At 41.7% G+C, this 22495-nt stretch overlaps 1 protein-coding gene across 1 annotated transcript; it reads left to right on the top strand.

The window, feature by feature from the left end:
• Positions 1–2524: 2524 nt before the first annotated feature.
• Positions 2525–22473, top strand: LOC115772667 (uncharacterized protein KIAA1522 homolog). Its single transcript, XM_030719052.1, is given in 10 exon segments — positions 2525–2570; positions 2573–2650; positions 2653–2817; positions 16090–16233; positions 16360–16403; positions 16563–16698; positions 16894–17004; positions 17156–18669; positions 18671–21047; positions 21628–22473. Coding segments are annotated over 10 exon segments (4677 nt in total). The 3' UTR covers positions 21690–22473.
• Positions 22474–22495: the final 22 nt, after the last annotated feature.

Genomic DNA, 22495 nt, shown 5'->3' with positions numbered 1-22495 from the left:
GAAGCTGCAATTCCAGTAGTTTAAAAGAGAACAAGCAATTTTATACATTTTTGCATCACTAAGTGAATACATGCAAATTCCAGAGGCAATCCCAGTTAGTGTTTAGCTCCCCAAAACTGGCACAACTGTAAGTTTGTGTCCTTTAGTCAGGTGTAAACTGGTGTGATATATTCCTTGTCTCATTTTCAGTCCACTGAGAATCCTACTTTGTCAAGACCTAAGACTAAAGGAAATGTTAGTTCATAAACGGTGCACAGAATGTCAAACATCTGGCTTTAAATGTGCACATCTGCTTAAATATCTTCCATATGATGCACCCAGGCAGAGTCATCTACTTCCCTGTTACAGAGTTTTGATAATGAGAGGCTGGTTTGGAAAAGTCACGTTTGTAAATCCTCCCAGAACATGATTTGGGTTTGTGTGGTTTGGTTTCATGTCTCATCAGCTTAAGGTTCAAAGTATTCTTAGAAACATGTTTGGCTGTGTTACTCACACGTTACTTAAATCTTTTTTGCAGTGTTTTTCATGCATGACTGAAAAACAGCACGACAGCCAAAAAAAACTTATGACTGCACCGGAGAGCCATGATTTACTCAGTCAGATTCGGCTCCCCCTTCCTTAAATCTCTGTCTGCTTACAAGCTCCTGTCATCTTAAAGTTGGCCCTACTTTCAGCCTGTGATTTGGCCATAAGTATCTAATAAAGAACACAGCTGGAAGAAGTCCAGTGTAAGCTACAGATCCTAAGGAACAAGGCTGGGAAATCTGCCTCAGAGTAGGGAAGTTTAACAAGGTGACGGGCGGAGGAAGGAAGCAAAGCGAAGGCGATGAGCTCATTCAGTGGATAATGAATAAAACAATAGTGAAGGAAGACAATGAGAAGTGACACTAAAAAGAAACAGTGCTGAGGTGTGAATGGACACTGTTCATTACAAAGGCTTCATTGCACATTGATAGCTGTTTATGTTTGTCTTCCTTTGCTCTTCCTAACGTGCTGCTGAGCCTGTATGTATGCAGTGCGTGAGCTTACGGGTGTGGCTTTGTGAATTATGACTCCATGTTATGAATGAAGGGAGCGGTGCCAGGTCTTTCTTTGTAGAGCTGGAGATTGGTTTAGAGGCTGGAGGGGGTCTGTGTAGGCTCGAGTGTGCTGGCTGAATGAGCAGGGACCACGGAGATCACACAAACACAAACGGGGAGGAGTGGTCTGAGTAAATAGATTTTGCTAGTATGGATACATGTTGGATATAATTGTAATACTTAAGTTTTTACTGCTAGTTATTCCTCTGTGCTCTTGGAGGGATTTCTGTTTTCTGTTGCCTGTACGATTATTTGTTTATTTGGATCATCTTTAGCCACCAAAACCACAGCAGCTGTTCCCCTCTGGGGTCCACACAAGAATCATTACATCATAATATAAGCTATTATAAATACATCATTAGGCAAATAAACCATGATGTAAACAAAGCCCATTCATCCCATTCTCGTGAATGTTGAATATTTTCACAAATGCACTGAAGGAATTTATTTAAATTTGGCACAAATGTTTCTTGGACTTGAAGAAGTATTTGGTGGTCAAAGGTCAAAGGTAATTGTGAATGTGTTTTTAGCCACAGTGCAATAATTTTCATGCTAATTATCCCAAAGTTTTAAACAAATAGAATAAAATGATTAATTGATGACATTATGTATCCCAAAGGCCAAAGGTCTGCTTCACTGTGAAATCCTAATATTATGTAAGAACAGTTTTCTGGTCATTAGTTGATGCCATAACTGAGGAACTACATCTAAAATTTGGTTTAAACTAGTGACACTAATCCCAGTGCTCACCTTAAAAGTGTTAAAAGTGTGTCTAATGTCATAGGTGCAATTTTGTTCTGTTCTCCAAGTCTTTACTATATATACTACATGAATATGGATATAAATGGATGCAAACTGCAGCTTGCCTGGTTGGGTGCATGCCTAAAACCACAAGGCAATGATTCTAGTTTCACAGTGCCAATCTTTTCTGAAAGCATACTGTAAGTTTTAACTTGAATACAAACACCCACAGCACACTTGTGGAAACACGACAATGAGAGATATGTATCTTTAGATTTTTCAGAAAATCAATCAACCTAAGAAGGCAGACAGTAATCAGATGTAGTTATTGTTGTAAGACACTTATTATTATTATTATTATTTTAGATTTTTGAGTTAAAGGGTTTCTTTGCTGAGCCTAACTTTCAGTATGGATGCTGTGATTTCCATAAGCAGAATAATGCAATATTATTAGTTTCTTAATGACAGTTCTGTCAACTTTTCATTCAAAACTGTGACTGATTTATTACCTTAAGCAAGCTGATTTTTACTGGCGTTGGGGAAAAACAGTGGGAGAGAAGTTTAGAAATCAATCAGAAAATCTGGTATGACCGATCACTTATTCCCTCTTCTTGAGTGCCGTTACATGTGTGTGCTTAGATGAGAACTAAAATGTCATTTCTTTCCTGTTGTTTCCTCAGGGTGTAGCTCCAGTGTGAGGTGGGATGTCAAACCGTGACTCACTGGGGTTTGGGGACCTGCTTCCCCAGGATGTGTTGACATTTTTGCCCAGGAGAAGCACAGGAAAAGAGGGCGAAAGAAGCGTTCTCGCTCCCTGGGTCGCGCTTTGGGCTGCTGAAGGGTAAGAGGAGGAACAGACTCAATGCGAATGGGCAAAACCCAGGTCTGGGTCCTGCGCTTGACCTGGCTTTGGATGGGCACCCTGCTGGGAATCAGGGTGGAAACAAGGCAGGACAGAAGTCTGGAAGGCAGGCTCATCTGCAGGGCAACAGTCACGGTAAGAACCCATAGGGTCCCATTTGCTGCACCACTAAGTCTGATACTTGAACTATTTTAATCATTTATCAGTCTAAAGATTGTTTTATTTAAGGTTTTCCAGTGTGTTTTGGCACTTTTCATTTCATATTGCTTTGCCTTCGAACCCCAAGTACTGCTACACATAAAATTAATGTGTAAGCTTAATCATTAAGTAACACAATCTGTAGTTTCTGCTCTACCGCATTGCAGTTTCGGCAGGTTAGCCATACGTTTTGGATGTCAAACCATCCTTAATAAAGTCTTGCAACTGTGAATCACAAGACAAAATACCTTTGACTGACATGCAAAACCAAAACATAAAACTTGCATATTGTTGTGCTGATGAATTTCCCATCTCTATTGAGGCAGTGCCAGTTGGTCTACATTTTGTACGGACATGAATCAAACAGACAGGTATCTGTCAGAAAGGAAGGAAGGACTCTTAAAAAGAAACCTCACTAAGATTAAGTACATCACTACAAGGTGAAGTTATTTGTTGTCGCAGCATTTTAGAGCAGCATAGTCTTTAATGTGTCATCTGTGATGGGTCGATACAAAGTCCTGGAGCTGGCTTAATATCGTACGTATTGGTTCCCATGTGTGTCTATTTGTTCTCTGCAGGGATTTTTGATCAGTCTCATTTCCTTCTCGTCTTCTGATGTTCATGCAGTAGGTACTATTCCAATGTTGCGTGCTCATATTAAACACAGGCAGAATCTGAAATAATGAGGGCATGTGCAAGTCATCCTAGTAAACCAAAAGCCAAACAAACCCGCCCACCTGCTGCTCAGACCTTCTGCTTGTGAGATGCAGCCTGTCAGAAGGAAGCTGGCTTAAAGGTGGCCTTAAAGGAAGGGAAGCTGAAACAGCTTCATTATCATGCAAGTTATGTTAGCAGAATCAATGACTTAAAATATGGAGTTGGAAATGAGAATAATAGGTCCCCTTTAAGAAAATTCTGGGAACACTTAGACTTTTCCCTGAACTGTACTCTGCAGATCTTGTTGCAGCTTGCAGAGGGACAGCAGAGTCCTGTTTTTCTCTTTGTGAACTCTATTGTTATCAGAATAGTGGCGGTGGGAACTGTAAGTGCTAACGTTGGTTTTATACCCTGGTTAATCACACCTACATGCAGTCAGACCTGAAACACAGAACATTCACAAACAAGCAAATCCTTGTGCTTGTTTCATGTGAAACTGCGTATGCTAAAACATGAAAGTACAAATGGAGTTAGTTTGCTCAGGGCTGTTTATGTGTGTTTGTCTGGCGGTGGCTTATGCAGCCTTGACTAACTGCTTTACGACAGAGGAGGTTCCCCTCATTTCTTGTCGTTGGAGTTCTGATCTCAGTGCAGTGGCGAAGGATGTCGGGATTTCCAGACTCATCCGTCTGACATTGTCAAACTATAAGCAAAACATTAGAAGAATATGTGTAGACATGTTTTCAGTCACATCTGTGGCTTTGGTAGATGATAAACAAATGCACACATAAAGGACATCAGGGCATTTTTTGACTGTGTTACACAATCTTTGCACTTTATTGTTAGGTCACAGCATTGTGAGAGTAGCAGTTTCGTTTGAAAAAGTGAACCAAAGTGAGATAAGGTATTTCTCCTCTGCCAAGGTTGGCGGAGAGGCTAACTCCCACATTGGGCAGGGGTCAGGAATGCTTCCACTTCACTTTGAATACACTCCACTGGAGATGCAGGATAACATTACTTTCTGAATTCTTTTTTTTAGTAAGCGACCTATAAGCATTGTTGATAATAATCACAGAAAATACAATTTAATGGTATAAAATTTGCCTTAAGGTTATGGAAATGTATGTTTGCAAAGCCAGAATTGTTGACTATTAACTGTGATCTATGTGCCAGGTATAGACGCATGCTGCTATTGAGCCCTTAGCAATGAACGTTTTGTGTACGCTGTGTTGATTCTTGGTGTTGGCAACAACCACTGCACAAGTTTCTCAGCAGACACTTCCTCAGATTAGAGAAGGAGCTCAGCATTCCCAAAACGCATCCAGAGGAGGTTTATTACAGGAGCAAGATGTAGTGCAATGTAACACACTTGCCCAGAAAATAGAGCCCCTGATGATCTGTATTGATGCCAGAGGGGCCTCTTGCCCAATAAATGCCTGGTATGGCAAGCAGTGTGCCAGTTAATTAAAAGCCATGCCAGGACTGTTACAGTGAGGGAGGAACAAGGTGTTGTGTTTTTTTTTTTTTTTTCCCCTGACATCTCCGGGTCAAATGGAGTAAACGAGACGAGGGTGTAGGGCTCCCTATCAGAGCACAATACTTTCTGTTAATAAGAGAAAATGTGACAATTTCTGACTTTGGGCACAGGCACAATGAGGTGTGAGTTTCAGTGCAAATCTGGGATTTGATATTAACACCTGAAGCTTTAGAAAAAAGGTGATGGCCATTTTCCACAGTACAAAGACATTTTAGAAGCCAAACCATTGCGCCAACCTCGCAGCTTAAAGACCTTAAAGGATCTGCTGCTAATCCCTTAGTGACTGATACTACAGGATACCTTCAGAGGTCTGGCACGCTGGTCAGATGCAATATTGGGCGAGTTCTGGGCGGCATGGTGGTGCACTGGTTCCTGGTTTGAATTTCCTGGTTGGCTCGGGTCTTTCTGTTCTCCCTGTACCTGCATGGATTTCCGTACTCAACTTTTTCCCCACAGTCCAAAGCTATGCATGTTAGGTTCATCTATGATTCTAAACTGACTATAGATATAAGATGGATAAAATGCTTAAGGTGCATTGTAATGAATGTATGGTAAAAATAAGGCTATGCCCAGACACACCATAGGGACTGTTGAAATGTAAAATGCCTTTATTTCACATGCCATATGTATTTGAAATAACCGACGCTTTGCAACCAACGTGGGACTCCGTCAGGGTCATTTTCAGCAGTAGCTTACACACTGTGCTGCATTGCAGTCATGATTTGAAAGGGAGGGGAATGTGCAAAGCATGTTGGTCATAAAATCAGGAAATAATAAATCATCCAATTGAAGTGAGGGGAAAAGAAGTGATGGAATGGAACAAATGGAGAAACTCGTTGCCAAGTTGAGGTGGGCCGAGTTTTTCTTTGTAAACACAGGATCTACTTCACATACCCACAAATCAACCCACCCGTACCTAAGCCAATTTATTTACATACAATGTTTATATTATTCCTGATGTTTTAAGACTGTTGTACAGTCCAAATGCCATTTTAACTGTTTATTGTCTCTGAGCGTCTCAGGATCAAAGCTATCAGCAACTGAGTGGATTTTAAGTGGATAATAGCATCTTAATCCCATCCTCAGTTTTCATAATTTTCATATCTCAGAGCATCAAAACTATTCAAAACTAATAATTTTAAGCTCTTTTTAATAAAGTTCAAGTACATAATTCTGTTCACATCGCATCCAAAATATATATTGACTGGAGAATACAACAAACATTAAGCAGTATAGCCTTATTACTACGTGTTTCTATTTAAGTGATACTGCATGTCTTAAGCTTGCTTATAAACTAAACAAACTAACCTGCTGTGAGTATGATGAGTTTCCTTTTCAGTTTCACTTATGAATGACGGTGAATTCCTGATCCAAACATTGTAAAGGTTCACTTTACCCTGTGCTGTTTTAGTAAACCCATGGATTTTGGACCAGAGAGGGACTGCACAGTAGCAGGTTTGGGTTGATAAACTCTGGGCTCTGAGGCTTTACGGTCTTATGAACACATTAATTGTTCATTGTCTTTTCTGATAACGTCTCCATGATTCATCTTGAGCCAACAGGCAGAGGATATCTGTCTCTGAAAGTTCATTCACCTCCTTTTGTATAATGACATAAAATGGCATTTTGTATCTTTGTGTACCTGTCTGAGTGATTTCTCTGGCATACTTTCAGTTTACCCAATCCTATGCAAAACTAGATGGGCCTCTCTTACACAACTCTGTCCTTTCTTTCTATTGGGTTTTTTAAGGAATTCCCTTGTTTTTTAAATGGGAACAAGGTTGTTTAAGGATACTTAGGCCATACAGCCCTAACAAGGTACACTCACCTGTTTGCTCTGAACACTCCCTCAGAGATTCCTCACATTCCTGAGCTTTAAGCTATCTCTCCAAGGAAGCTAGAAATAGGGAGCCCTTTGTGTGTGAGAATTTGTTTAGTTTTCATGCCAGGTTCAGATCATGTGAGCCATTTAGTGTGACTTCCTTTGTTGAATATTCAGTTCTAGAGGCTGCTTGGGTGAAGCAGGGCTGTTGAGTTTATTTTTCTGTATCTGCTACTTAAACTTGTGACATACAACTGTCTGAGAGGTTTGCAGATTTTGTGGATTCATCACAAAGTCAAGGTTTTACATGAATCCACGAGACTCTACAGTCATGGCCAAAAGTTTTGAGAACAACACAAGTGTTGGTTTTGACAAAGTTTTCTGCTTCAGTGTTTTTAGATCTTTTTATCAAATGTTTCTGTGGGTATACTGAAGTATAATGATGAGTATTTAATAAATTTCAAAGGCTTTTATTGACAAATACATTAAGTTTATGTAAAGTCAATATTGGCAGTGTTGGCTCTTCCTTTTTGAGACCTCTGCAGTTCACCCTGGCATGCTGTGAATCAACTTGTCAGCCAAATCCTGACTGATAGCAACCCATTCTACATGATCAATGCTTGGAGTTTGTAAGAATTTGCAAGTTTTTCTTTTGTCAATTCACCTCTTGATTGATCAAACATTTACAGTGGGATTAAGATCTGGTGAGTTTCCTGGCCATGGACCCAAATTTTCATTGTTTTGTTCACCGAGCCGCTTAATTATCACTTTTTGCACAATGCTCCATCATACCGAAAAAGTCATTGTTCTTCACCAAACCGTTCTTAACGGTTGCTCACAGAGGATGTTTTGGTGCCATTCTTTCCTCATGGCATGCAACCCCACACATGAATTATCTCAGGATGCTTTACTGTTGCCATGACACAGGACTAATGGTAGCACTCACCTTTTCTTCAATCATTTTTCCAAATGCCCCAAACAATCAGAAAGGGGCTTGATCAGAGAAAATGAATTTACTCCAGTCCTCAGCAGTCCATCCCTGTACTTCTTTGGAGAATGTCAGTCTGTCCTTGATGTTTTTCCTAGAGAGAAGTGGCTTCTTTGCTGCCCTTTTTTGACACCATTCCATCCTCCAAAAGCGTGCAGATGCATGCACACCTGCCTGCTGCTATTCCTGGGGAAGCTCTGCACTAGTGATGCCCCAATCCTGCAGCTGAATCACCTTTAAGAGATGGTCCTGGTGCTTGCTGGACTGTCTTGGGCACCCTGAAGCCTCCTTCACAACAGTCAAACTTCTGTCCTTTCTTGACATATTAAGATTTAGGTGTAATCTTACTAACAGCAATACCCGTGCCTGCAAAGCAGTGATGACTGCACGTGTTTCCTTGCAGGTAACGATGGTAAAAAGAGGAAATCCAATCTGCTATTCAAACTCAATCAGCATGACAGAGTGATCTGTAGCCTTGTTCCCCTCTTACCTGTGTTAATGAGCGTGTCACTGAAATGATGTCAGCAGGTAGTTTTCTGGCAGGGCTGAAATGAAGCGGATTTAATTCATTTTCATGGCAAAGCCGGACTTTGCAATAATTTGCAATTCCTCTGATCAATCTTCATAACATACTGGAGTATATGCAAATTGCCATCATTAAAAACTGAAGCAGCAAACCAATACTTATGTCATTCTCAAAACCTTTGGCCACGAGTGTATTAGAGGTGCAGCATGAGTTTGTGTTAATGCATAAATCAGGAAGAAAGAAGAAAGTGTGGATTTTCTGGGAGGAAAATAAAGATTCACTGTCTATGGTGGGATGGCAGATAGCTGAAGGAAAACACTGAAGAAAAAAAGAACCTTACAGCACATTTACATGTAAAATACAGGATTGTAGGAGACTTGGTTTTCAATAGGCCTTTTGTCCAATTAACTGAAAGGTTTTTCTGTTAAAATAGTTAATAACAACAGAGAGACACTTTTCCAGTGTAGCACGACACAATAACAGTAAAGGGCAGGAGAACAGGTTTAAGGAAAACGGACTTGTGGTTGGGTTTCACTTTCTTCCTCTCATGGTGGGAAGTAATTAACTGCTTTTTTGTAGAATTTTGCCTCAGGGAAGTGTGCATCTCTCAAAGACGCTTTTATTATTTAGCTTCTTTGTGAAAAAAAGTGTAAAATGTGCCAGCGTACGCTCTCCAAATATGTTACGAGTGCGTAGGTGAGACAAGTTAACGCTGGCGCTGTGGGAACTTCAGTAGTTGTGGACTTGACTGAGTGTAAACAGTTGCACATACGCTTATTTATAATAACAGGGTTTTAGTAGGATTTTAGTTCATCAGGTGAAGTGTCACCACACCCAAATGTCACACATGTGATCATATTTAGTTCGCTCAAGTGTTCAGTTTTAATAAGTGCCAGTTTGCCTTCTAGTCCCAATCTGAATGATGTGCTTGAGTTTCATTTCATCAAGTATATTCTCTGCAGCCTTCTAATATTTGGTGTCAGTGTTACCAAACTGAGCAAGACAGCCAACAGCAACAGTTATTTCTCAAATCTTGCATTGTTTCATCGTCAACACATGCAGACATGTCACCGTGGCATGGCACCAACTATTGCCATTGTCACGAAAGGAAAATGTTTGCCAACACGCTGTGGTGGGTCTACAGAGAGGCTGATAAGTGTTTGTGTGTTTGGAAAACTCTGTGAGTCACCACTCAGGACTTTTGTAGTTAAATCAAGACATTTTGGAGCAGTGGTAGGTCACAGATACTTGTGACACTGTTGCTAAAGAAAGCCGTGCTGGTGCAACAAATTTTCCTAAACGTGCTCACAGCGCTGGTTAATAATGTAGATTTGTATTAGATCGTGCAGTTCTCGTGCAAACTCTGCTTGTATATAATGCCGGTTTATGTCAACACAAACTGCTACTTTAGTCCCCAGAGGTGTCATTTTGTTTGTTCTGAAGAGAGAGAACTAATGTTAAATGTGAGGTTAGGACAGCAGCTCTGTGGTTGGTTTCTTTGAGTGTGAGCCAGTCATTAAAAAAAACTAGAGTCGTCATTTTGTTTTTTGGAGACAGAAGTGACCATATTAGGGCAAGACCACTATATTATCTCACATTAATAATAAACAAAGTGAATTAACAGTGGCTGTGGCTCCTCCGGGCCGACACATCGACGCGTCCCTGGACAACATACTGAGCCCCAAATTGCCCCTGATGCATCCACTGGAGTATGAGAGTGTATGTGAATGACAGTCTTTGTCATTATGCAGTTGATACACACAACGACATTTACTTGTGCGACCACTTAAAGATTGATGCTCACATTCACACACTGCATCCACTCACACATTCACACATAAATGTTTTAAAAACATAAATCATAAAAAAAACAGCAAAGCTTCACATATTGCAGAGTCCCATTGCATATTACTGTGAACCTATAAAGTGCAGTTTTACTCTGTAGAGGGTAGGAGGATTATGTGTTATTTAGTTATGTGATGGCCCTGGAGATGAAACTGTTCCAAAGTCTGGAGGTGCTGGCTGAGATGGCCCGGTAGTGCCTGCCAGAAGGGAGCAGGGTGAAAAGATGGTTTGCAGGGCTGCTCAAAAATGTATAGAATATACCTGTGCTGTGTGTATGCTTGATTAAGGCTTTGAGTGTGCAATTACATTTTGAATCCCCGGAGTTTGTGCCGAAGTTCAGCTATCACTCATAAGGAATTTGCTTTCTTAGTATTTGTTATACAATTATACATACAGTTTTGCGTTTTACAAAACTTTTACCTGCTGGTCTGCTAGAGAGATGCTTATCCTCTGGGGAATGACAAATTCTTACCCGATGTTGACGATTTATCCAGTAATTGCTGGAAATTTCTGTGGTGGTGGATCCACTAACAGGCTACAATTGCAGCCCCTTAATGAGGCTCAAATGCTGCACACTTTTCTGTGTAAAACAGATTAAAAAAAAAAAAGAGAGAGAAAGCAACAGTTATGAACTTGCTGAGTTTGCCTATAATACATCCAAACTATTCTGCCTATTTCTAACACCATCATATACTAATAATACTTTCATTGTTTGTATTCATACATTAATCTGTAGCAAGCTTGCTTAAACAGGCACTAGCAGGCCTGAATACTTTCCACTCTCTTCTACATTTTAATGTGATTTGATTTGTTGCTTATGGCTAAACCTATTCACACAGACCTTTTTTTTGTTACGAGTTTCCGCCATACAAATTGTGAAATAATGAATTAAGTCCGTGTTGTGGGAAGGTTCAGGATGTAAACTGATGTGGTGACATTGACTGACTGTGGTGTAAAAAAAGTGACTTTTTTTTCTGCAACCTATTGCTGTTAAGCTGTTATTTTCTGAGATATTTGATACATCTGCTTTTCTGGCATACCGATTGTGAAGTAGAGTGCAACACTGCGTGCCACATGATGCAGGTATATCTGTTACCTAGATTGCAGTCCTTTGTCACAGCTTCCTATTCTTTTAGCCCTGATGTTTATATTTAATTCACTAAAAGCCAGGAGCATGAAAATGGAGTACGCACGCTTGGACCGGGATTCTTTAACACGTGTTTCTATCGAGGCCGCACATGTTGGCCTTTAGATAGAGAGTGAACTTTCAGCTCTTTCCCACTGTCAGTTGGGTTTGTGTTGATTAGAGAAGCTTAAGCACCTGGCAGACAGCACCCTCAGAGCCGGAGAGAATGTCTCTGCACGGTTGTCTGACTGGCGGTTCAAAACAAGAGAGAGGGGCAAGTTAGGGCAGGGAGCAGAGGTGTGTGTGGGGTATTTGCATCTGTTTGATTCCCATGAAGCGGTTCTAAGAAGAGTCACATCAGCGCTAGATTGTGTCAGTGTGTGCTGTGCTCTATGTAAAAGAGTTTTTAGTGCTCTGTGAAGCTGAGCAACTTGTCTGTCCTCCTGGTCCTTGTTTCTAGTGTAAGCAAATTTCTTGCATGACCTCTATTTAGGCTAAAAAGGATGGTAGTCTGGAGAGCATGAGTTTAAAAAGTGCACGTAAATAAAATTGTTTGGAAACAAAAATCAAAATATTTCTAGGTCCATATTTTCATTCCTGGACTCAAAAGCAGCTTTGTGTGACTCACAGTTCAAATGAATCCTTATCTTACCAATCTCGGCGCAACACTGTCATCCACTGTCCAAAATCAGCTGCTTTAGCAGCACTTCTTTTAAGCTATAGTGTTTCTAACTGACCGAAGGGTTGAACAGCAGGTAAGTGGATCTTCTTGTCTCACAACCAGACTTATGCACCTGAGAGGACCATATTAAGGATATCCACTCTCTTTGATATCATACAGTTCAAAGAATAGAAAAAAATGCCTTAAACAGAACATGTAGAGCAGTGTGAAGTCTGGACTGGCTCATGGGGATTACCTGTATGTTACTGATCTATTTGAAGCTTTGACCATGTTTAATATGAGCAGGGGGGGTGTGGTGGTTAGCCATGTCGCTTCACACCCAGACGGCCTTGGATTTGATTCCACTGATCAGTCGGGGCTTTTCTGTGTCTCACCAGGCGCTCCGGCTTCCTGCCACACTCCAAAGACATGCATGATTCCTAACTGGTCAAGGATGTGAATGTGAGCATGAATGATTGTCTCTGTCTGTGTGTCAGCCCAGCAACACACTGGCGACCCGTCTAAGGTGTGCCCCGCCCCTCACCCTGTGGCAGCTGGGATGGGCACCTGGAAGAAATATGGATAGCATAATAGGCTTAACATTTTAGGAATTTAGGACTCGTGACTCTCTCCTGTAGTAAGTCAGACAGTGATGGTTAAAACTGTTACTGAAGGCAACATCACTGAAAATGAAAAGCTAATTTTTTTACTTCAATTTTACAGTCTCGCTGGAAAATTAAAACCTGGGTTGGCAAAATGTTTGAGAGCAGCATACAAGCACTTGCTACGATGCAGCCTTCCTGCAATTCCAATACTCTAAGAGGGAACTGGACTCCGGCACCTCTCCTGGACTCTGTTCAGGTTTTAGAAACTTTGGAGACTTTACCAGTCACAAGACTCTTCAGACCAGATCAGAGGAAGAATAGAAATTAGTGTGAAGAGTGAAAAATGTCCCTGAAGTATGTAACATTCAGTCCCACAGCAAGTTTCTCTCTTTTCCAGATTTCTATCTTCTGCGGCTTTAAGTGATGGATGTCCCCAGTCAGGCAGATAGCAGTTCACTGCCAGCTGTAAAGTTCTGGTTGATTGGTTAAAAAAAAAAAAAAAAATCTGCCTTGAGAGGTCCTGAGGATATTTTAAGAATTAGAAAAAACAAAAAAACAAAAACTAACATAAAGTAGCCAATCTGGATGTAATTTGTTTTGAATAATATGATGATGCAACATATTTCCTGAATCCCTCTCTCTCTGATTACTGCCAGAGAATTTACCAAAACACACTTTCCAACAGATGCTTATTTTAAAATGCTTATTTTAAAATGTTCCACTTTAAATGTACTCTTATTTACATGTCAGAATCATTTAATTCCCCCCTTAACCCCCCCCCCCCCCTTCTCACTGGTGGCTGAAGACTCAAACTTGAATTAAACAGTCACATAGTATTGCATCCATTTGATTTAGTTTGTTTATCCAAATCTGAGACGTAAACATCAGTTTTGGGGGTTTATACGTAATCACCACCACTATCAGCCCATTAATACGTCCAACATCTGCACAATCCAGCAGTGCCAGATGGTGTCTTTTAATATGCCGGTGATTAATATGGGCTCAGTTACAAAGTGACTGCCGAACCAGTGATAATATGAGCACATTATTACCATGCACTTAATGCCCAACCATGGTAAAAAGATAAGCGTTATCTGAGGTTGACTTTATTTCACACATGTGCATCAGCTTTGTGATGTCTTCAGCAGCCAGTTCTGTTAAACCAGTGATGTTTTTACTCGTTCATATGTGCTGGTTCAACACGTGATCCATCTCTGTCCTCACTCTGTAGGATCCCAGACCATGGGAGCGTTTTCCATTTGCTCAGATGTCACGCGTTCCCCGTCATGTCTGCTCAGCGCAACAGGAAGTGATAAATGAAAAAGTAGATATAAAAAATAAAAAAAAAACTGGAAAGATTAAAGACAAAATAGTCTTGTCAACAGAAATGTGATGCTGTAACAAGCCTTTTGAAAAGTATTTGGTGCCTGTCCGGATAGCAGCACTTAACAGTTAACTAAGGAAGACTTGTGGCATTCTCTGTATTCAAGCTGCGTAGTAACAAATTTATTGTAGTGTTTCTGGAAACAATGGGGAACATTTTTCACATGGGTGACCATGTGCTGTGGAGCTGCAGGCCTGTTCTAAACATGGTTTTAATCTTCTTTTAGGAGTACTTTATTTCAATTACACCCCCTTGTGGCAAAATAATGGACTTTTATATATAAATAAAATTTAATGTAGTGGTTTACATAAGCAGAATATCCCCAGTTTGATTCTTGGAGGAGATACAAATCCCTTTGGTGTTGTTTCAGGAAGGGCATCCAGCAATTTAAAAAAATAAATAAATGAAATCTGCCAAATTAAAACATGCAAAGTTACCTGATGTGGTTATTTCTTGTGAATAATGGAGCAGCTAAAAGTAGCTTTATACTGTATATGTTAATGAAGTTGGAGGGAGTACAGAAATTGACCAAGAGGTGGTGTGTTGTTTACTGGAGGCACCCCTGATGGTGTTTTTTTTGTTGTTTTTTTTTCCCCTCAAACCCCTGACAACAGCTCTCTCTTTGCTTTAATGTTTACATGCTTGATTTCTGCATCCTGACTGACCAATCCTGGGTGAGCTAGCCTGCAGATGGGGCACAATAGTTGGATGCTGGGGGGGGGCAGGAATTAGGCTGCTGAGGATTAGTGTCTGAGCTCTGGTTGTCTATTGACTGTAGAGACATTCTCCACTTGGCCGGGGCCTGAACTGACACAGGCACGATAGTCATACCGTTCTTCTTGTTCCAGGATTTATGTACTTTTGAATAGGTGGTCTGCATCTTTAGATCAAAGTTTTGTGTGGTTTTTTTTTTTTTTTTTTTTTCTTGCTTTTTTCTTTATCATAACTTGGGCATACTTTTGGTAGACCTGTTTTTTTTTAAGGCATAAGAAAGACCATGGTGGTGCTTTTGACTAATAACTCCAATACTAATTTTCACTGCTTTCCAACAGTTTCCAAGCGAAGGGGTGAGTGAGAGCAGCATACAAGCACATGTCACTGTTTGATCCTGTCAGTTTAAGATCCAGCTAATTGCGCCTGTCCAGATTGTCTTGACTGATATTATAAATGATCACGGCAGGCTGGGTCAACTGTCTTGCTTATGACAAGCAATAAAGAAATTAAAGTGTGGTCATTAGAAACCATAAAAACTACAGTTGTGTGATAATATTTACTTTGCTGATAGATAAAATGCTGTGATTCTTTGTCCTACAGTAGCTACTAATGAAAAAAGACCCATAATTGTAGGCTAGCGTATTTGATGCTTTTATAGAAGATGAAGGTAGAAATTCGCTTTGACAGTTAAGCACATGTTAATTCCAGGATGGTCTTAAAGTGAGAGTGCTGAGAGTAGAGGTAGCTAAATGTGGAGCAGCTGTCACTGTTACATAAAACTTTCTTGGAAGGCTGATAGTCCAACAATCCCAGACTGTGCCATGAAGGCATGAGGGCACTGCAGGTATTGTATCACATGCCAAGTGGATGGAAAGCGATGGTGCATTACGTTTAATTATGAGGATTTTTTTTTTAATTCATATTGGATTCATGAAGAGAATATAGTTTTGCACTTTCTTAGTAAAACCTCATTAACTTGAATTTGTGTTTTGCATTGCTTCCATTGTTTGAGCTGTCATAGCAGTTTAATTAGTATCTTCTCACTGTCTCTTTAAATGATACTTTGGGACAAAATACTAGGCATATGTTGCTGCAGGCAGATTTTTGATATGATAATCCCTTCTTTAGGATCACTGTGTCTAATCCTGCACAAGAGGAACTGGAGTTCAGCCTATTTAATTTGCACTCTCATGTGTTAACCCTTTACTGTTCCTGCGCTTAAATGTACCTGACAGTCTCCTGCATGCTATCCTGATGTCCATATGGCCCCCTCACCTACTGTAAACGTAACAGAGCTTTGAGTTGATCCGCACTGATCCCCTCTACCCACCTCTTCTTTTCAAGCTGGCCTAAAGCTAGATGACAATGACAAGACCCCAACACCCCCATTGTTCCAGGAGAATGTGTTCATCGAGACCAGCAGGCCCAAGTATCTGGAGGACCTTCACACCGAGGCGCTGCAAGGATTGAAGATGATGCAGGAGGAAGGTATAAAACCAACTAGTGATACAGGCAGTACATGTATGCGCTACATTAGAATTGTTCCACAGGTCTTATCACTTTCCATAATTAAAAATAACCATTGTGAATCTGTAAATGTTATTGTGTTTGCAGAAACCAATAATGGAGTGGAGTACCAGGATAGTGAAAGCACAATTGTAAGTGACCCATTACATGCATCTCCTGTGTTGCCTTCACAAGTCTCAACCTCTTTGCCCTTTCTTTTTTCTGTCTTGTGTTTTAATTGCACATATTTGTACCACAATTTAAAAAAAAAAAATCTCCATTAATATAAATTATGCTTCTCCTTTTGCCAGTCAATGATGACGAACCAAACAGACGGGGAAAGTGCAGGGTTTATGACAGACAGCACGATTCCTGACACATCATCAGTTGCCTCTGTGCAGTCATCGGTGTCCACAAGATCCTCTCGCTCTGGACTCACCAGGCAAGGTAAGTTAAACATAAGCCAGAACACTTATATTCACCCTTTGTCATTATGCAGAACATAGTGACATGCTTGCATAAAGTACTTAATTGATGGCATGTAGCTGAAGTGATGAATCACTTAATTGATTACAAATGTATGGATTTTGTGTTTTTCTCATTTTAACAGTGTTGCAGATTGACCATGTTTCCTCTGTACAGGTTCAACTTTCAGACCTTTGAACTCTGGGAAAAAGTCGGAAAAGACCAAGGGCAGAAGAAGACACAGGAAGACTGTTGTGGGTATCCCACATCATGTTCAGAGGGAGCTGGGTATGCTAATCTTTACTTACTCTTTGAACTATATGAACTACGAAGGACTGTCACACTATCATAGGAGGTTATGTTGCAGACTTAAAGAAAGAAAATCAGTGCATGAATAGCTATCTTGATTCTAAAAGGCTGCAATCTTGTTTCCAATTAGGTCTGGACAGAGTTGACTGGACACTGGTGCCAAAGTTAGATGAGGAACAGCTTTTTAATGGCGAGACTGATTACAGCCAAAATACAGATAGACAACAGATGGGATCAGAGTCAGAAGAAGGAACCAGTGCCAATGTTCCGGGCATGAGCATTATCCAGCCTCTCAACAAAGAAAATGTCAAGCAGCTCGGTGCTACTCATGCTCGTCATAGAGACGACCTGGCCCTGCTGCACCACCTGGGTTCTGCCTTGGAAGATGATCAGAGACCTCGGTCTTTGGCCGTTCCCTGGTTGACCACTGCCTCCAGTCTTCAGCAGGAGCTACCCAGCCCTGTCATGTCCATGTCACCCCAGGCTGCTTACATGTCCAAAATCATTCCCAATGCCGTCTTGCCACCCTCAATTGACGTGGTGGAAATCAGCCGTGGGCGTAGTCGCAGCAGTGTCCGCACTGTTAGCAAAAGCAGCCTGCTGCTGTCTAGCCCAGCTCCGTCCCGTGCTTCTTCTAGAGCCTCTTCGGTCAGAACCACTTCTTCCAAAGTGTCAACCATCACCTCTGCCTCTCGCAACAATCCTCCAAATCTTTCCGACACCTCTTGTTGGAGCAATTCTGACTCGTCTGAGACCTTGGTGTCTGACTCTTCAACCATCTCCAATAGCAGCACCCCAAAGCAAAAGAGGTCTGAGAATAGTGATGCTTCTGCTAAGGAGAACAAAATTCAGTCCTCTATCAGCAAGGCCCCCATATCCACCTCCAATGGCAGGCTCATTGTAAGGGGAGATGAGATTAAGAAAGATGGGCAGTTTGCACGTAGTCTGTCTGTCACAAAGCCAAAAAGGGCTCCTCCACCTCCAAGCCGCTCCTATTCCCTCCACAGTAGAATGAAGCGACAGTCACGTTATCCGGAAGGGGTTAGGATTGTGCCAGGAAAATACAGCAACTCAGCCCCTGGTGAGGAAAATGAGCAAGACACACCTGGATCTTATCCCTCCAAGACTCTGGACAGTCCTGGTTACAATGCTGACACCAGTTCTCTGGATGACTCCACAGGCTCTTCGTCAGTCAATGCCTTTAAATCTCAGTTGCAGGCAATGAAAATAGAGAATGCTAAAAAGGATGTAGAAACAGTTTCGCAAGAGAAGCAGGAACCGCTTAAGGAGAATAAGCTAGACAAAGTAATCTCCCCGGTCAGCGGCAACTCCAGCCAAGATGGCACATCCCCACAGCTTGCAAAACAACCCAAGAGTTCATCTCCAAAGCACAAGAAAGGCTTTTTAGCAAAACTTCACAAGTTATTTCCTGGATCCTCTTCTGCACCACCACCAGAGGCTTCTAAATATAAGTCCACTGAGGAACGTAAACCTGATTCAAATGACACAGTTACTGTTAGTCCCTCCGTACAGGCCTTGATAGAACTTTTCAATATCCCTCCACCACCTAAAGTCCATGCACCTCCACCTCCTCCCCCTGAGGTATGGGCTCACAGTTTGCGTTCATGTGAGCTTATCTTGGGACCCCCCAGCCCCTGGCAAGACTTATGCCATTGCAAAGAAGAATCCGAAGGACAGAAGACAACAGAGGCAGTCTCCTTCTGCAGCTACAGAGGAGTCAGCGAAGAGCTTGGTGGTAGAAAGAAAGCACAAAAATCCATCTGTGATAGTTAATGGATTCCATGTGCTGGAAGCAAAGAAAGTTCAAGAAAGTGGGATTTTGAATGCAGAGGTTTACAGAGATAGCAATGAAAGACTGGCTCAGAATGTAGGTTTGAATGGACATAGTAAAGATGAGAAAGGAAGAGTAAGTGATGAATTGAATAGGATGATAGTGAAGGCTGTCGAAAAACGAGAAGAAAGGCTTGGAGTAATGAAAGAAGCAGCAGCTAAGAAAACAGCCAGCCAAGCTACAGAGGTAAAGACTACCACTGATACATTACCTGCCATTTCATTTGTTCGCATTTCTCCAGTGGACCATCCCTCCCAGCCCCTCCCCAGACAGACCAAAGAAGTTGTTTCTGTTGCATCTCCTGAGTCTTCCTGGCCCCCTCCACCTCCAGCACTAGCACAAGTTAGCCCCAGTGGGCTCAATGAAATAGATTTCCCTCTTCCGCCGCCCCCACTGTTTGGTGACAATTCACCAGTTATACCTGTTCAGGAGCCACCAAAGTCCTCTCTCAGTGGTCTCACCTCTTGCACAACTACATCTGTTGTATCAGTAGTAAAAACGGAAAGTGTTAAGGTGATCACTGGGCCTGAACCTCAGAAGTCCAGTACGTCTCAGGTGGTGGCTCCACCCCTGAATATCCCTCCTCCCCCACCATATACAGCTCCCCCTCCACCAAATACAGAGGTTCTACCTATTCAAACTAGTAAGGTTTCTCTGACACTTGAAGAGGGTTCTCCACCACCACCTGTAGAGTTTGGTCATGTAATACCCAAACAGCTGCCTTCACCTGTGATTCAAGATGTGCCCCCACCTGTTAAAGACATCTCCTCCACACTGGTTACATTAGTATCTCCTTCACCCGCTAAAGAAGTCTCACCTCCCCTGCTTGTTGAGGTCTCCCATCTGCCTTCCAGAGAGGTCCCTGCCTCATCCTCTGAAGCGGTTACTCCTCCACCTTCTCAGGAAAATACATATCAGTCCTCTGAAGAAGCTGAACCCAGCAGCAAGGTCACTCCACCACAAAGTATTCCACCTCCACCACCCCTGCCATCACACCCACAGTCATCAGAGCAGAAAATTAAGCTTCCACAAGAGAACATCTCCTTCAAATCTGAAACTAACACAGTATCTAACAGTATTCTCATGCCCCCTCAGAATATTCCCCCTCCACCTCCCATAGAGCTTCTCCACCAGCCTAAGGTAGTAGCCCCCAAAACAGATGTTCCACAAACTCAGGAGGCCCCAAAAACAGATGTTCCAACAACCCAGGAGGTCCCCAAAACAGATGTTCCACAAACTCAGGAGGCCCCCAAAACAGATGTTCCAACAACCCAGGAGGTCCCACCACCTCCATTTGAAGTCCCAATGCCACCACCACCACCTGAAGCTTCTTCACCAAAGACTAAGGAACCTGTTTCTTCTATACCCATAAACATTCCTTTACCTCCACCTTTACCAGTTCAGGGTCATGCCAGCATTAAGCACCAGCCTATTCCTTTGAGCACAGAAAATAAAAGCCAGGAGCAGACTTCTGCCCCTGTTGTACAAGAACCCATGCGCATTGTCACCCCTTCCCTCCTGCAGATGGTCAAGCTGCGGTCTGTCAGCAACAACCCTGAGCTCCCTAAAACTGAAGAGCAACCACAGACTGACGTCACAATCAGCAATCAGGTCCCATCCTCAGCTGTCAGTGGTGAGGCTCCTCAGAAGCCCATCAGAAGATCTTTAATCATGACCTCTCCGGCACCCATTCCTCCACCTGAAACAGTCCCTTCACAGCCGACTCTGCCCAAGTCCCAGTCTGATGTGGTTCCACCTGCGTCTTCTTCCACAGTCACCTCCCCTAAGAATAAGGCTTATCCTGCTGTGAACCCTACTCGTTCCATGAACCTACAGGAGGCCATCCGCATGAGGACAGCAGCTAGATCAAAAGAAAGTCCTGCATCTCGCCTCAGCTTGCCCTCACCAACATCACCACTGGACCTTCACAAGTCACCCAGCAGTACTGCAAGCTTTATCTTTTCCAAGAGCAATAAGAAGGTTGTCATTGATCCCAAGCCAGTGCTGGGGGCCAAGGAAGATGTACAGAAGGTGATCAGTGAAGCAGATAAGGGAGTCAGGGTGCCACCACCTGTTGCAAAGAAACCCAAAACAAAGGGCAAAGAGGTTGAGACTAGTGAAGGCATGGACCAAACTCCAAAACTGGAAACACAGCAGGAGAGTATCCAAGGTAAGATAGATTAGCCCAGATTTTTAAATGAGCATGCAATGCGTGACCAGTAGAAACGAAGAATGACAGGGTGTGGTGCGTGTTGCACATGTAAAAATCATGAGTGGGTGCAAAAAATGACATAGTACAGATACAGTAAAGGGACCGGTGCAATTTGGGCCATCCTCACAACCTAGCGGTCAGTGCAGTGCATGCTGCTTTCTATGTGAAGGGGCACATTAGCAGTTTGCCATCTTTACCATACACTTTAGCTTGTTATAGCATGCTAACGTTTGTAATTAGTAGACAATGAAACAGTGCAGCAGATGCATCAATGGGAATGTGATTTATTTTTTAACCAAGTGTGCTGGACTAATTACAGTTTTTGAGAGGAAAATAAATAATAATAATAATAATAATAATAATAATAATAAAAAAAATAGGAAATATCGTACCCAGCCATCCAGTACTTGAGATATTTGTCAATTTGCACCAATTGACTAACACCGTCATCTACTTAACATAAATAAGTCAAATAATTGTTTTTGTACAACCCTTCTGGATGCAAACAAACTAATTCTTTCCACATTTCCAACTTCAGATGCTGCAGAGAAAACAAATGAGACAGCTGGTACTGGTGGAGGAGGGATGTCATCAACATGATTGTGAAGACTGAAGGAGAACCCTGCAAGTGTGTGTGTGTGTGTGTGTGTGTGTGTGTGTGTAGGGGGATAAACTGGATTTGGATAGATGAGATGCTTCATTCAGAAACTGCTGTTTGAAAGGTTTTGGAGTCGTTTCAATTTAATGGTGTGGGTCCTAATTTTCTTAAGAGCTCATTTTGCATTTTATAAAGAGTTGTATATTTTCTTTATCAGAGGGTCTTTGTTGCCCTCTAGTGTCAAATAGTGATTGTACCACTTTAACGTCCTGCTGAATCAAACCTTTAGTCAGTACTTGGAACAATGGGACTTTTGGGCGCTCATCTGTAAATATAGAAACATTATGTTTATTTAACATATCCACTACTGGTGGATTTCTTTTACAGAGCTATGCTCTGTATATTTTCCAAGAGTTTCCACTTAAATTGTATTTGTTCCTAAAAACTATTAATTATCTTAAGTTATTTTTTCCTGTCATGTTTAGAGGACGACCTCTACAGTCTTCTTTGCAATGTTTGCTAAAGAATAACACAATAAAAAAAAAAAAAGTCTGTTTGCATTGCTCTACAAACATATCCAAAGTTATGTTTTCAAATTCCACACAGGTCACACACTAGAATGATTATAGTGCACATTTTCTGCTACTTTAGTTACGGAGAATGGAGGCAATGCCTTTCTTCCCAGTTATGGCTTAAACTGTGGGGTATTTCTGTATTAAGCTGGTTTTGCAGACAACTGTAAGAATCATTTATAAAGAAAAATTAAAGATTTATTGATGAACTGAACTGTTGTCGTGTCCATCTTTCA

The sequence above is a fragment of the Archocentrus centrarchus genome, chromosome 22 (assembly GCF_007364275.1).
Source record: "Archocentrus centrarchus isolate MPI-CPG fArcCen1 chromosome 22, fArcCen1, whole genome shotgun sequence".
NCBI lineage: Eukaryota > Metazoa > Chordata > Actinopteri > Cichliformes > Cichlidae > Archocentrus > Archocentrus centrarchus.
This window is presented reverse-complemented; position numbering and strand designations above follow the sequence as displayed.